This window comes from Myodes glareolus, chromosome 5 (assembly GCF_982192425.1).
Source record: "Myodes glareolus chromosome 5, mMyoGla1.1, whole genome shotgun sequence".
Taxonomy (NCBI): domain Eukaryota; kingdom Metazoa; phylum Chordata; class Mammalia; order Rodentia; family Cricetidae; genus Myodes; species Myodes glareolus.
Window position 1 is genome coordinate 13,777,073 of NC_142030.1, and position 15,647 is coordinate 13,792,719.

The 15,647-nt window shown below is 49.9% G+C and overlaps 1 protein-coding gene across 1 annotated transcript in view; it reads right to left on the reverse strand.

Moving 5' to 3' along the window:
- Positions 1 to 4,768: 4,768 nt before the first annotated feature.
- Positions 4,769 to 15,647, reverse strand: part of Cnih3 (cornichon family AMPA receptor auxiliary protein 3) — a 95,621-nt gene continuing 84,742 nt past the window's right edge. The window contains exons 4-6 of the mRNA XM_048439564.3: positions 12,606 to 12,718; positions 8,176 to 8,319; positions 4,769 to 6,096 (exon numbers count right to left, since the gene is read on the reverse strand). Of these exons, the coding sequence (XP_048295521.1) occupies positions 6,069 to 6,096; positions 8,176 to 8,319; positions 12,606 to 12,718 (285 nt within the window). The 3' untranslated portion in view covers positions 4,769 to 6,068. The remainder of the gene's footprint in view (positions 6,097 to 8,175; positions 8,320 to 12,605; positions 12,719 to 15,647) is intronic.

Here is a 15,647-nt window from a genome sequence, read left to right on the forward strand (position 1 = left end):
TAGACAGGTTAGTGTAGCTGAGATGGGGTGAGGTGGCAGCGGCAAGGGGGGTGGTCCTCATCTACAGCTATGGAGGAGGAAGCATTCACCCCTGATGGATAAAGGCTTTCCAGGTGTGGCATTCTGGGGGTGGAGCACCCACACTCCTGTAAGTAGCCCTTCACCTATACTCTGTAAAGAAGCCCAATAAATTCATTGGTTCCCTGGAGAAATTGGTTCCTGGTTGACTCTTACGAGGAGGGTGGATGCAACTTACATCTGCCCCTGAGGAGGAATCTTGGCAATGTTACACGGCAGAATATGGATTCTATCCACCCCAGTACTCCAGGAGGAGGCATGGGCCCCACTTGAATGGGGACCCTGCAGTAACACCTCAAAAGAAAAACAAAGGCCCCAGGTTAGCAAAGAAAAGTGGGACTAGGGTTTGAGGATCAAAGCGTTTTTTCATGCTTTGCCGAGTGGGTGTGGTTGATCTTAGCTCTGCCCCAAGCCCCACTCCCTGCTGTGCTGGGCACCTTAAAGGGTTGCCCTCCTGCTGTTGAACTTGATTTCTTTTTAAAGACAGGCTCTCACTGTGTAGCCCAGGTTGTCTTGAACTCGTGATTCTCCTACTCCGGCCTCAGAGGGCTGGGATTGTAAGCCTGTGCCATCACACCTGCCTTGTAGTTTGGACATTAGTGTCTCCAAAAAGGTCCCCAGAATTGGCACCATTGGGAAGCTGTAAAACCTTTAGAAGAGGCTCTAAGACCCCAGTCTCTTCCTTTCCACCATGATGTGCCACCAGAAGCCCAAAGTCATGGATGGGGCTAAATTACCATGGACAGAAACCGCTAAACCCAGGAGACAAAAATAACTTTCCCTTTATAAGCTGGTAGCTATCTGTCAAATTCACAGAAAGCTGAATGAGCCCCCCACGATTTCAAGTGGACAACAGTAACAGCATCACTGGTGTCACAGCCAGAGTGGACGACAGGCCTGGTCATGAAGGCAGTGCCATCAAGTGCTCAGACCCGGAACCCACCAGCCACTGCGTATCTACTGCTGCATTGAAGATACAGCTATTGTCGCCTTGGTTACTGGCTCCCATGATATGGTCACACAACTGTGCCAGAGTGAGGACCAGGGTGTGCTAATAAGTGCTCAGCTCACTCTCAGATGGGGGTAGGGGAGAGGGAGAGAGAGCAGGACATCTAACATGTCCATTTGTCAAGTTCTGCGGTGTGAACACTTTCATCATGGGCAATTTCCACATACTAATGACATCAGCGAACGAACAGGAACACACAATCACATGGCAGTCACAGTTCTGCCACAGCCATGACGGCTAGAACACGAAGAGCCCACAGAATATTAAATGCGTGTTAGGAAGTAGGCCTGCAACTAAACATCTTTGCCTTCCCCACACTTAATCTAAGCTTACATAACTTTGGTGTTAAGAGTGGCCACACTGAACTGCTGGCGAATTCCCTATAAAACAGAACAGTTGGTTCCTGGAAGCCCCATGAGTCACTTCGAATACACAGTTCACTGGAAAGGAGAAAACAGGGTGGCCACCTGGTGGTCAAGGGTCTAAATTCAAGACCTAGAAAAGTCTCTTGGGTCATCCAGGAAAGTTGGGGGAGAACTACATGGGGTGTGGGAGGTGGTAGGAATGGCCACATAGTGGTCAAAGTCTGAATGTTGTCATTTTGTTGAGGTTGTTTCTGGATCATGCAGCAACTGAGACCCACGCCCCAGTTCTGACTGAGGTCTTCCTATCCTAACAGAGCTGTGAGGAATATGCTGGACATTTCCTTGATATCACATGTAGTTATCCGTGAGGAAGGAATGTTCTTCTTCCCAAACAAGTACCCTACTTTCCCCAGGATCACCGGCCAGGCAGTGTCCTGAAGAAGTCCTTGCTTAGCTTCATCTCCCAGGGAGAGTCCTGCTGTAAGAGTGATCTGGAATCGATCCCTCCTTTCTCACTTTCCGTGCTTCATTTGGGGGTTCAGCCTTGGAGGGGAAGCGTCCGGGAGATGACCTGTTTGACTCTAAGGAACAGGGGAAGGGCCTACACAGAGTCACATGCCAGAGCATAGTGTGGAAGTGAGCAGCCCAAGTCCCCCCAAAAGAAGGGCTATAAAACAGATCTGTGTGGTAACGCTGTGTGAGGGCAATTAATTGTTGTCAAAGCATTTTGCTGGCTGCATTCATCGCTTACGTGGGAGAATAAAACTGTCATAACGATGACAATTTTATTCAACATTGGTGCAATTACCGAGCCTAAAAATAGGGAGCAGAGGGGATATTTTTCTTGAGGCTGAGCTGTTACCCCTGTCGCATGGCTGGGATTGTCGCCACCGCCCCCACCACCACTCCCAGGAAGGAGAGAGGACAGGAAGAAAATTGGGACTCGCTGAGCATTGCTACTATGAGAGATATCTAGTTGTTTTGTTTCATTTTTCTATATAATCCTCTGACACAGAGGGAGGAGCAGTGTGGGGAGGAGGGAAGGGCAGTTTGGGGAGGAGGGAGGAGCAGTGTGGAGAGGAGAGAGGGGCAGTGTGGGGAGGAGAGAGGGGCAGTGTGGGAGGAGGGAGGGGCAGTGTGGGAGGAGGGAGGAGCAGTGTGGGGAGGAGGGAGGGGCAATGTGGGAGGAGGGGAAGTGTGGGGAGGAGGAAGGAACAGTGTGGGGAAGAGGTAGGGAGAGTGTGGGAAGGAGAGAGGGGCAGTGTGGGGAGAAGGGAGGGACAGTGTGGGGAAGACCAGAGAATGAGATTTCCTGGGTCAAGCTGGTAGAGACAGGCTCTGTGCTATGAGCTCTCTAAACACAGTTGACTTACCATAACCATGGGAGGCAGCATGCCCCTCATGTGACAGATGAGGAAACAGAATCTCAGAGAAGCATCACAAAGATCGCCAACCCATCCTACCGAGTGCAGTCAGGCACCCCAGGTGGCTCGTAGTGAGACATGCGAGGCCTGCTGCTCAGCTGCTGTCCTGGCCAGCATCACTCCTTTTCCTCTTTCTTTCCCACATCCCATCCATCACCCTTCGTATACTACGTCACTCTTTTGGGAAAGCAAAAATGTCAAGGCCCGGGAAGCAAAAAGACTCAAGGTTGGCAATTGGGCAAGTGCGACCTTGGCTTGAGTCCTTGACCGCTGTAGACTGTGCTCCAGAGCTTTCAGCTAGGACTGTGAAGACAGTCATAGTTCCTCCGTCATAGTATCATTGTGAGGGCTGAAGGAGATGTGTATCGAATGGCTGGCAGGAAGCTGAGGCATTGGGTAGCAGGTAGAGGGCAGGGCAGAATTTCCTATATAGAGTACTCACCATTATCAGGCATAGCAGATGTGACGTCATCAAGAAAGGGTGCAGCCTGACATTCTCCTCTCGCCTCAGCACAGGGTGACCTTATGTGACTCTCCACCATCCATCCAGGTCACATCGCACAGCCACACAGGACTACAGCAGGGAAACAGGGCCCATACTCCAGGCCAGCCCAGGCACAAGCTATGCCCCTGAAGCACCCTGACCTGTGTGTGGTACATGGGTTCTAGCTTGCTCAACAAATGAATTCTTGAGGCGCTGGGAAATTTGAGGCATTTTTGCCTGTCTTGCTCGTTCCTTCCTTTCATGGGGCGTACAATGAGAGACAAAGCCACGCAAGCAAAATTCCATGGGAAGAAGCCTGCATGGTTCTAAGGCCACGCCTCCCAGCAGCTGCGTGTGTCTACACGCAGCTCCTCTCATTTACCGAGGCACCTGGCCCACACCTGCGCTCCATCGGTAGTAGCCCATCAAACTGATTTTTACCATCAGGAAAACGAGCTTCTCCGGGGGGACTGGAAATTAATTGTAATTCCCATGAGATCACTGGACTTGTTTCCCAATCACAGCTGATAGCAGGGGAAAGTTTGAAATGCTTTTCCTTCATAAATAGGTACGAACTGCCCAAGAGGCACTGGCAGCTTTGAACGACTTTAAAGGACCGAGGGAAGAATCGCTCACCTCCCTTGAACCCATGCCCCCAAGCACTCCCTCTGCAGCTGTCCGCTTTCAAATCTTTTCTCATAAAAGTCAGTGCTCGCCGCTGAACTTTAGCAGGACCCCAAGCTACGGGGGCGACAGAAAGGGCGTGTTCTCTAAGTCAGACATCAGGTTCAAAGGCAAATCTTCAAAGTTCCCCCTCTTTAATACTGGGAAAGCAGCTGGGTTTGGGGAGGGTTGTGCTAGGAAGGTCGTCTACAGCACGCAAAGCCCTGGAGCATGAATTTCCCCGTTCCACGTTAACAATTTTTGATATTGGTGCCCCCTGTCAAAAGCTACTTCAAGACCCGTTGGAAGAAGGTGAAGTATGAAACACTCACCCGGAGGGGCCCACAGACCCCTTCCTTACCTTCTCCATGTCAGCTGCTTTTTGGCAGGATGGTGATGGAGTTAGCTTTGCCCCTGCCACCCAGACCCCACCTCTTGCTGGCTGTAACTAGCCATCCTGGGACTGGTACCCAGCTGAGGCCATGCAGCCTCAACAAGTTACCCGCCACGGGAAGGCATTCCACCCAAATATGGTTGCAGAGGCTTTTATGCTGCCGGCCCCTCAGGGAAGCTGCATTTTGTTTTTGTTCTTCTTTGTGAGTTTTAATTTTTTCCCTCTCTATTTTGTTTTCTGTAAAAATTTTTAGAAACACGGTGTCATTTTGAAACTGTTTTTCCTACCTACTAGTTTGCCAACCATATGGAGACACATCCAACCAGGGACGGGATGAAACGAAAGAGCCGGTGAGGTGAGCCACTGACGTTGTTGCTGCATTTTAAACATAGCACACACTGTGTTACACAAACACCATTCAAAAACCTGAGTCACAGGATTCAGATGGGAGCATATGTAAATAGCGTGTGTGTGTGTGTGTGTGTGTGTGTGTGTGTGTGTGTCTGTGCATGACTTTGTGAGTAACGGTAGAAAAGCAAGGAAGTTTGGGAAATCAGGTCAAAATCATTGTGCCTAATTTAAACATCACAAAAATCTCAGCCTCGTCACTATTTACACCCCCTCATACAACTCCCACCCGAAAAGGAGCAAAAGCCAAGTGGAAAATTCAAATAAGCGGATGTCCCCACGTTGAACTGAGCAGCACGAGGCTGTGCAGCATCAATTGAAGTGATAATTCTGCTGTCTCGTTTGCTGGCTGTCCATACCACATACAGAGCAGCTCTCTGTTTCTGGGCTTCACACTGTTTTGAGGTTTTTTTCTTGTTTTTTTTTTTTATTTTGTTTTGTTTGTTTTTGGCTTTGGCTCATGCCAGCCAGCTGATTGGCATGTCATGACTCTGATGGAATTTTGGTGCAGAGGCAGAATACATCTTGGGGCTGGTGAAGAATTCACACCTGGGACATGTTGCAACCATTTTAAAAATCCATTTTTCTCACACTCCCCTCCCCAGTTTGCACTGGACATAACTTGCTGCCAGCATGCTGCCCCACACCCAGCTCAGGAGGTCACTGCTTAGGCTCCTGGACATACACAGAGCCTAAAATGACATGGCAGCAGGCTTGGGGCAGACCCCAGATTTGGGCCTTGCAATGAGCAAAGCTGGAGGCCATAGCTCTGGAACAAAAGAGTCTTGGTGTCCTTAGTATCCATGAAGGTCTCAATCGTTTCTGAAGACCTGGCCTTGACCCCGGGTCACTCTGTCCCTTCGTTGGTGGCGTCTAGCTTCCAGCCTCATTCCTGCCATCCAGACAGGCAGCCCGTGTGAACTTAGGGCACTAACGCTCAGTGAAGTGGATGAAGAGAAGCAGCAACTGCAGCTCCAGAGGTTGCGGGTTTCGTCAGCTACCAGCTGGCACCCCCAACGCTCAGAGGGGCACTGCCATCCATGTGGAATGTGAACAGCAAAGGCAGCAACACACACAGCAACGACTGACACACATGGGTAGCAAGGCCCTGTCCGCCGTGTGACTCCAGTTCCTTCCAATCAGTCTCTGCCGAGCTGGGTGTCTCCATCATCCCCATCTGGTCCTTCTCTAGCCACAGCCACAGTGGTTCCCAGCCTCGGCCTCTCCATCAGCAGGGTCTGAGTTAGGAGCTTACTAAGGTGTAGATCATGCTGGATGCAGACAGAAATGGGAAACAGATGTCAGCAGGAGCCTGCAGCTCTCAACAGCCCCCTTCCGAGGCTGGAGTGCGTGGCTTTACCCCATTCCTGTCTCTATGGTTTCCAACTCACCTACTGAGGCTTCGCTACCCGCCTCCCACACACACAATGTAGAAATGTTGGTCTGTTAGGATGGCATCCCGTGTCCCCCATGAAAGGCGTGCTGTCTCAGGATGCCTGGGAGCACACTCACTGAGATGATGACTGTGGTTGGCCACATGGCCTGCAGTTATGGGCCAGGTGCCTATGGGATGTAGGCACAGCAGATTCTTCCTACCACCGCTGCTGCCACATGCTCACATGACGACTGTGTCCACGGGTCCCCAGGTGATGCTACAGAATGTGTCAGTTCCAAGGATCAGGATGAAGATCATTGTCACCCATGCTAGTGTGCGTGCATGAACACAGTCTTCAGGGCAAATAGTGTAAGGGAATCTTAACCTGGCATAGGTTCCCAAACCCCCTGTTTTAGGGGATGAGTAATAAGCAAGCAGGGAGACCTGCATTCCTATGGCCTGCCAAGGCCTTCAGGCTAACTCTACAAGGCCGATGAGTTCATCAGAACTCCCGTCTACTACTCTGTCTATTTAGAAGAGGAAGAAGCACAGCTTTCCACATGAGAGACCCCTCAGGTTTCTACAGCTTGGAGCAGGAAGCATCTGGACCCTTCATGAAGGATAAAACTCTGAGGCTGGAGTAACCCTTGACTTAATGAAGAAAGTCCTAGAATAACTCTATGACTCCTCCTCACAGCTGAGGTTAACCATGAGGCTACACCTCCTAGGCTTCTCTATCTGCTGACCCTGGAGACCAAGGGCGGAAGCAGGAGCAAGCCAGCCTTCCAGAGAGTCAGGTTCCACCTCAGACACATGTAGCAGAGACGTGAAACACACGTGCCAAGTGTCAGAGTCTGGATAGTAGATTTATTCCTACTGAGAGGCCTGGGAACATCAACCAACTGCACTATCTCTATTTCTTGCCTATTCCTATCCCGTCCCTCACTTTGATAAAGACTCATCTAGGGGTCTGGACTCAGTTTGAAGTTCAGTCTCTGAGTTGTACTTGGTGTGACCATGATCTGTGACCTTGGGAAATGTTTCTATCCTCCCATCACAGACCCAGCTTCCTCCTTTTAAATATATGGGTATGGACAGAATGTTTCTCATAAATGTGGCAATGTATACAGAGTTTGTTTTGGAATGTTGGGTAGTGTAACTCCCCAGCCTGCTACACCCAACCTGAACCGAGGGTTGGCTTGAAGTTAGCACCCCCACCCTCTTCTGCCTCTGCAGAGATAGCACTGGGGTGTTTGGGGACATCCATGACCCTGCCAAAGGAAGAACAAGATAGCAAGGTGATCAGGAAAAGGTCCCAGAAATGAGTACAAAAGGGAACAGGAGATATTTCCAGAATGAGGAGCCTCAGGAGTCCAGACCACAGGATGACAGCTCATGGCTCTCTGCTGAGCTAGGGTGTTCAAGGGATGAAGGGAAGAGAGGGACCCGGAAGCGGAGCTGCAAAGTCGGCAGGATTTGCTCAATTAGGACGGTGTTATGAAACACGGAGGAGTTGCTGCCTAAGCACTTAATGACCCAATGTGCCACTCTGCGGGGTGTGAGTGCCACTGGAGGGAGAAAGCCCCTCCTACAGTACCCAAGAACCTTCACAGACAAGCTGAGGGTAGAGGATAATGAGGTTGGGCTCCTTGGTTCACTGGCACCCAGTGGGCTGAGCTGCTGGGCTCTGAAGGGCAGGAAGCCCTGCTGGGAAGAAGCCCTTGACAGTCCTTCCCTTCCGCTGCCTCCTAAGAGATGTTATTAGATGCTTCCCCGAGTTGCTAAGATGTGAGCAGAGGCATCTTCCTTCCTCAGAAACCCTTGCTCCTGAGTCAAGGTTAGACAAGTGGGACCAGATTCAGCTGGCTAAGATCTGCAGTCAAGGGCCACTTCCCCCAAAGCTGCCTCTCCAAGGCCAGCCTGAAATCCCTTCCCTTTGCTGCTGCGACCAAAGCCAGAAAGAGGCAGGACTCACCAGTACAGGTAGTAGAAGAAGGACAGGAGGTAGAAGGCTAGCTTACACCAGGCCTCCTTCTGGCAGTAGCTCAAGGTGTCTGCGTTCATGACGACCGGTGGGTCATAGGCTAGTTCTGAGCTGTCTGCTGGACAGTGGAAATACCTACAGGAAAGAGAACAGGACAGTGATGTCTAAGGCTCGGGGCTCCCCATGCTGTCAGGCCAAGGCCCCCTAGCATCTGACTTGTCCCTGAAAATCTGTGCCTCCTGCCAAAGTCAGATTCCAACCATTGCCATAGCGCAACTCGGCCATGACCTTCCGGCGGGTCCCTGGTATCATATGAAGGGGCTCTGACAGAAGGAAACGTGTCACCCAGTATTATGGTCTGGATGTGAACTCTCCTCCAGAGGCTCATGTGTGGGCACTCTTGGTACCAAGCTAGTTGTCTTGTGTGTGCGGAGGGTATGGAAGCTTTAGGAGGTAGGACTTCACTGGAGGAAGTAGAGAAAGTTATAGGACAGCCCCACTTCCCATCCCAGCTCCCTGCTTCCATCTTCCGAGATGTAACAAATAACACTGAAAGTTCCTGCTGTCACAGACAGACTCCCAGCCACCATGACTTCACCGTGGCAGGCTGTATTCCCTTAAACTAGGAGCCTAAAGAACGCCGTTCTGCTTGAGGATGACTCTGATAGCCTGGGAAGCACCAAGAGCTCCCTTTGGGTCAAGACATGGTGGAAGAATTGTATCACCACCCCCTCAGTGGCTACATTCTGCCTTGAATACTAAGTGCCTTGGGCTATTTCCCCCTCCCCAGACTCTCATTTAAACCCCTAAATACCATGGGGAAACATTATAGAGTCATTTCAAAGGGTATGGGAGTTTTGTTGTTGTTGTTTGATAGAGGGGCCGGAAGAGCAAACAGAACATTGACCATCTCTGGGGAAGCTGGGAAAGAGAACTGTAATTGGAAGAGTCCTCATCAAAGGTCACAGCCACATCAACTCCACAGCTGCGAACCAAGGCCCAGGGGGCTCGAACAACAAATGGGGCCCTTGTCCGTGTCTGCATCTCTTAGTTCATGTCCCACCGACTGCAGGACATATCTTCCCTGTGGAGCCCAAGACCCCAGTGCAGCTGGAATGGCCCAGGGCTGGTTTTTAGAGGCAGGGGTCCAAGCTGCCTCCCCTGTCGGGCCTGGAATAGTAGTGGTTCTCCATCCTGAAGACGCACCAGGCATGGCCCTGACCTGAAGGCTGCCATGATAGCACATACCTGCAGAGCTGGCATTTCAGTCACCTCGTCCTTCCCCTTCAGAGAATGGCATTGACAGTATCTGTCACCAACACTATGCTAAGAGGACGTCAGAAGCCAGATCCGATGACAACTGCCCGCTCAGAGCCCTTGGGCCACTCACCTCTCCTCTTCTCCAGAGCAGATTTCAAACCTATTTGCTGTCACTGTGGCTTTGTTCCCAGGTGACCTCATTAAGTGGAGGCAGAGCATCAGGGTGACCAAATGGCTTGGTGGAAAGGACCGACTCTTATTTGTTGCTCACCAGATTGTCCTTTCCTGGATCCATCACAAACCCATCCTGGGCTCAGCCAGAAAATGGAGACGCAAATTGTGATGCTGATGTAAGGAGATGTATGCAAACAGCCTCCTAAATAGCCACTAAAAGGTGGTGGCCAGGCCAGTTTGACTGAAGCAAAGTGAATGCCAGGGTAGACCTGTCTGTAAGAGAAATGCCAAAGCATCGGCCTGACAGAAAGGAGGCAGACAGGCCAGGGGTGTTAGCTTAGTCTGTGACGTGCTTGCTGCAAGCGGAGGACCTCAGTCCAGCATCCAAAGCTCACATTTGCTGGGTCTGGTGATGTGAGGTTTAATTTCAGCACTGGAGAGGTCCAGACACGTGCACCTTGGGGCTCACAGGCCAGCCAGCCTAACCTACTTAAGTGAGTTTCAGGCTACCAAGAGTCTTTGCTGCCCCCATCCCCTCACCAAAGGTAGATAGTACTACAAGAAGAATTATACCGGAAGTTGTCATTTGAACCCCAAACATGCGCATATACATAAACACAGGTGGGGGCAGGGAAAGAGAAAAGGAAAAGAGAGAAACGGGACTCTAGGTATCTAAGGACTTCTGTCTTCAGTCTGTCTGTCTGTCTCTTGCGATCTGATGACTTCCTAAGAGTAAGTAGGGCTAGGCCACCAGGGATCCAAGAACCAAGGCCAGGTCTCTACGGGCAGCGAGACCATGGCTGTTTCCATCTTCACACACACGTTGCAGGGTGGCAACAACGGCCAGCTTTCCTTGTCCTTCCTTGGGACAAGTGCCAGGTCTAAGAAGAGAGCACAGATCCAGCGTTCACAAGTTGACTGCTTGTTTTTTATTTTCACAGGTGGGGCTGAAGGTGGAACCCAAGGCTGCCTGTGCAGCAAGCACAGGACTCCCCACAGAGCCACCTCCCCAGCCATGGGTCACACACACTTTGCTAGGCTTCATCTACAAATCAGGACTTCAAGACCCTTGGGAGAAATTTCTTTTGTAGGGAGGAGATCCAGCCCGGGGCTGCCCATGAGGTGGAGGGGGCACAGTTGGGCTCTCACAGGCGAGGTGATCTAGCTCAGAGGTTCCTTCTCCCTCGTCAGTCATTGGGCCAAAGCCTGTTCCGTTCACTCCAAAGTTCTGTTCTCTCGCCGAGCCAACTTTCCCTGGCCAGGACCCATCTTCGTTATCTCAGCTCCTTTATGTCTTCACCTGGAGTTCTGTTGTGTTCCTAATTACAATTTTGACTTCGATATATCACCACTGGTCCATCCTTCACACTCTGCCAGGATCAGCTTCTGAGCTCGAAAGCAAAGCCATTTTCCTCCTCCAGAATTCCTCATGGCTTTCCAGCCCCTACAGGCCCCGCGCTCTCCATCAAATCCTCTTGGACTCTCCACATGAGATTTTCAGGGGCTCATCAAGTGGGCCCTCCAAGAGCCCCTCTCCAGCCATGCGGAAAGATAAAATGGTCCCCCGAGCCTGTCAAGGACTCTCTCATGTCTGGATCTTCACGCATGCGTCTCTAGATTTTTCTACACTCTTCAGACTAACTTAAGTGTTTCTTTCCCTGCATTCCTATACATCGTCCTCATATGTCTGTTAAGAATGTAATTCCTTCTGCTGCTAAGCTGTACCTAGGATGAAGATTCATACATATTTCCATTTAGGAGTTCCCCTCTATGCCTAGCAAGCAGTGTGTGCTCCATACCTTTCTTAGCGACAGAGTGGACTGTTCTAGGTGTGGCCAATTCAAAGCTGTATTTTATGGGAAAACGGCAATGATGGACCAACTGGCTTGGGGTTCCAGAGCTCTGGGACTAAAGGGTTCAAGGAAGGAAACTGATTCACACAATTATAATCTCCACTTCTCTAGTGTTTCCCACTTCTGCTCCATATGCGTCCTACAGAAAACCTACACCATGTGATTTAAAGCCCAGTCTTAGAAGAGAATATTTAACACCATAACTGTCCCAGGAAATCTGGCACAACTAGAAGGTGCTTTTTTAAAAAAGGAGAAAACTTAAACGTCACAAAGTTTGCCCTTTTAATGTGTATATACGATTTGGTGAATTTTAGTATATTGATAGAGTTGTACATCTGTCACCACTATCGACCTTCAGAGTATTTTCATTAGCCTTACCTTCAAACAAATTACCCACTGGAAGCCATTTCCTATTTCCCCTCAGCATTTGGAAAGTACTAGTTCACTTTAAGTCTCTATAGATTTGAAAATTCTGGAAATCTCGTATCAACAGACTCATATAATGTGTGATCATTGGGTGTGGTATCAATAATGTTCCATGGTATGGATAGACCACATTTTCTTTACCCATTCATCAGCTAAGAGGCTTCAGCCTTGTTTCCATGTGTTGGATACAGTGACTAATGTTGCAGCTGCTTTTCACACTTACCTGCAGGATTGGGGTTGATTAACAGAGTCAAGAGGATTTACTTCCAGCTCTGGAGAGTAAGTTTGTTCTAGATGGCTTTGTTTGTCAGTCTGACATAACCTATAGTCACCTCACAGGAGACCCTAAGCTGAGGAACTACCTGGATCACACTGACCTATGGGCACGTCAATGAGGGATTGTCTTGACTGCTGACTGATGTAGGAGGACCCAGCCCACTGTAGGTAAGTGGTGCCATTCCCTCGTCAGGTGGCCCTGAGTTACATAGGAAAGTTAGTGAACATGAGTCTGCCAGCGAGGCAGCAAGAAGCAGTCTTCTGTCATTTCTGCCTTCGAGCTTCTGCTTGAGTTCCTGCCCCTCAATAATGAGTTGTGACCTCTCGCCTGCGTCTTCTCTAAAGTCCTTAGGTCAGAGTGTTCATCTATCCTGGCACACTGTCGTTGGGTGGAAAGGTGAAGGAGGAGGGACCAGTCCCCGACAGACCTACCTCCAGAAGTGATAGAAAAGCAGGGGAACGTTCAGCCCCAGGGTGAGCCACTCCTGAGCACACAGGAACATGATGCAGAAGAGGCTGTGGATGGAATACTCCGGCAGCACCAACTGAAGAGGGAGCAGAGACACACACACACAGGCCTGGTCAGAGCGAGGAAGCACGCCACCCATTCACTGCCTCCCAGGCACAGGTCCTCCCTATAGCATAGCCACTTCCCTGTGACTGACCACATCGGGAAAATGCTCCGTGTTTTAGACCCAATCCCAACTGGACACAGGCCCTCTGTCCTTGCCTGGGAATAAGGGAGGAGCTTCTCCAGTACCTGGGCTGTCTGGAAAAGCTAGTAGTGTTCTGTATCACCTGCCACCTGTGTTTTTGGCTCCTCTGTGCCCTTCTCTAGCTAATAGGTGTGTTTAATCCCAATACAGGAAGGTCAGGAGTTCCTAACACAGAACAGCAATGGCTGATGATAGGCAGATCAATAATATCCTGAGAGTAGTAATACCAAGTAGCAATGGTGAAGACAGGTCACCTCTATGTGAAAGAAGAGAGATGAACTCAGACTCAGAGGGGCCAGATGGAAGAGCAGCCAACTGGAAGAAGGACATCTCTTCTGGGTGGGTACATGTGACATAGATGAAAACTGTAAGCTAAAGATGACTAGAAGGAGGAAATTCAACCCCTTTCAGTAAGGAAAGCTATAGGTATACAAACACATTCATGCAGGCAGAATGCATATACACACACAAACACGCATGTGCATGGCCTGTGCACCTCACTTAGACCATCACGAATGCTTTAGTCTTCCAACAAACGCTCTCTTTCAAGGACCATCTCAAACTTGTTTCTAAAGGAAGCCCTTCCCATCCCCTCCTGCACCACCCATCTGCATACCTGATCCCTTTCATAAACTTACAGAAGAAGAGAAATACTTAAGTTCTAATTCACCGACAGTCGTCTGAAAGACGAAAAAAATATTACATGTGTGTGTGTGCACGCCTGCATCTGTGCCATAGTACGTGCGTTGAGGTCAGAAGACAGTTTGTGGGAAACAGTTCTCTCCCTCCACCATGTGGGTTCCGTAGACAGAACTCAGGTTATCAGGCTTGGTGGCAAGTGTCTTTACCTGCTGAATCATCCCACCAACTCTGCCATGGCATGTTTTCTGACCCAGCCTTAGAGACCGTCCCATGATCTAGCTACAGGGGTTCTCTCCCATGCCTGACACACATGTATATACTCAAGCACTCCGCGGTCTGACTCGGCCAGGGTCTATCCTATTCCAGTCTCCCTTTGCAATGTGCTTTGCATGTTTCCCAACACATGTGACCAAATGTACTGGCCTGACCTGTCCCATGCGTCTATAGCATGGCTAGGTGGCCCGTGAGATGCAGTCTGTGCTTACAGACCTAGATCTCTGTGGGTGGCAACAGCTGCTTCAGACCAATCTGCTTGGGTACAGAACTTGACTTTAGCCTTTCACTGTAGGCAGATGAGCTACCTGACCAGCCTGGCTCCTGTGGAAGATGAGGACGTATTCGCACATTAAAAACAAATGTGCATACAGGACACATGTGAGAAATGTATTTTGTAATTGGGGGCCATCTTTGTTATCTGGTGGAGAGTGAAGCGCATTAACCTTAAGTTACTCAGTCGGTGATCTTGGACTCAGACACAAGCACTGTTCCTCCAAGGTCATGACTCCAGGGGGTGAACCAGGCACACCCTGCACCTGAATCTCAATTATGTGGTTGGGGGCATGTCTCATCATTTCTCCTTAGAAGACCTCAAAGTTGTCCTTGCCAGCTTTATCTGTACCCAGCAGGGCATCACCCAGCTGCCTCCCACACATAGAGAAAGCCCACGTTCTTGGAGCTACCATGCCAGCCCTGCTCTGCCATATACATCTCTAAATTTTGTAACCGTCACTTCCAAGCACTTATGCCAAGTAATTAACATGTTTAGAGACAGCTACTCTGGGCCTGAATCAGCCATTACAGCTCCATTCCCATCTCCAAGGCCAATGACAAACCTCTGAACGATGACAGTTCAGAATTCATGTCACTCTATCAATCACGTGGCTCCTCTTTCTTTGAGACTTCATTGATGGCAGAAGTCGTGACAAGTGGGGAGGATCTGTCACTAGTCCCTGTGTGAAGGAAACTGCTTAATAGAGGCCAGTTCGCCTTTTAGGCATGAGGAGAAAAGCTAGCAAATCCTTTTAGTATTCTGCATTGTAACTAAAACACTGAGCAGGCTCCTCCCCTTAGCCCCAGGAGACTTCACACAGCAGCAGTGTCCTGTGGTGTGCTTACTATCCTGACCGCTTCTCCAGTATCCCTTGTCACACTGATATGGATGATGTAAGGATCTTATTCCTTCCAGACCAGATGGAGCTTAACCAGGCCACCTGCACTGGCCAGCACCATGGGCCTCTGGACCACCCCTCCTTGTCACTCCTTGGCCTTTGGAGCATAAGACGTTGTGTCCCAGATCCCAGCAGTTGGAAGAGGCCCCATGGGCTGTGAGTGGAAACTATACGAGAAGCCTGGAACACTTAACAGCCAATGAAAAATGTCCCAAAGTCCTATTTTGTTCTCTCTGACAAGGTAAAGAACAGTTACGACAATGGGTATACTCCATCATTCTGACACCGTAAGTAAGGAGAGAGGCCCCAAGGCAACCTGTGATGGGCAGACTGAGAACAAGACATAAACTTTTGTTGTTCTGAGCTACCGAGAGTCGTCTGTTGCTTCTCGCCTCAATACACTTTGATCCTTCTTGTCTGATGTAGTCAGAGACCCAGAATGAGAAATCGATGAGAAAAGCGAAGTTGTACTCTTCTTCCCCCTTCGTCCTCCCTGAGCAAGCTTCCAGGTTTAATAAGCCCCTGCGGGTGGTGTGACATGCTCTTGTCACTGGGCATGTTGAGCACCAGGCAAAAGGCCACTAGGCAGGCATAATGCTTATTCAGCCCGGTGAGCAGCTAGCTGGGTGGCTCACTCCCAGCTTAGAGAGAAGAATGGCTAGAGAAAG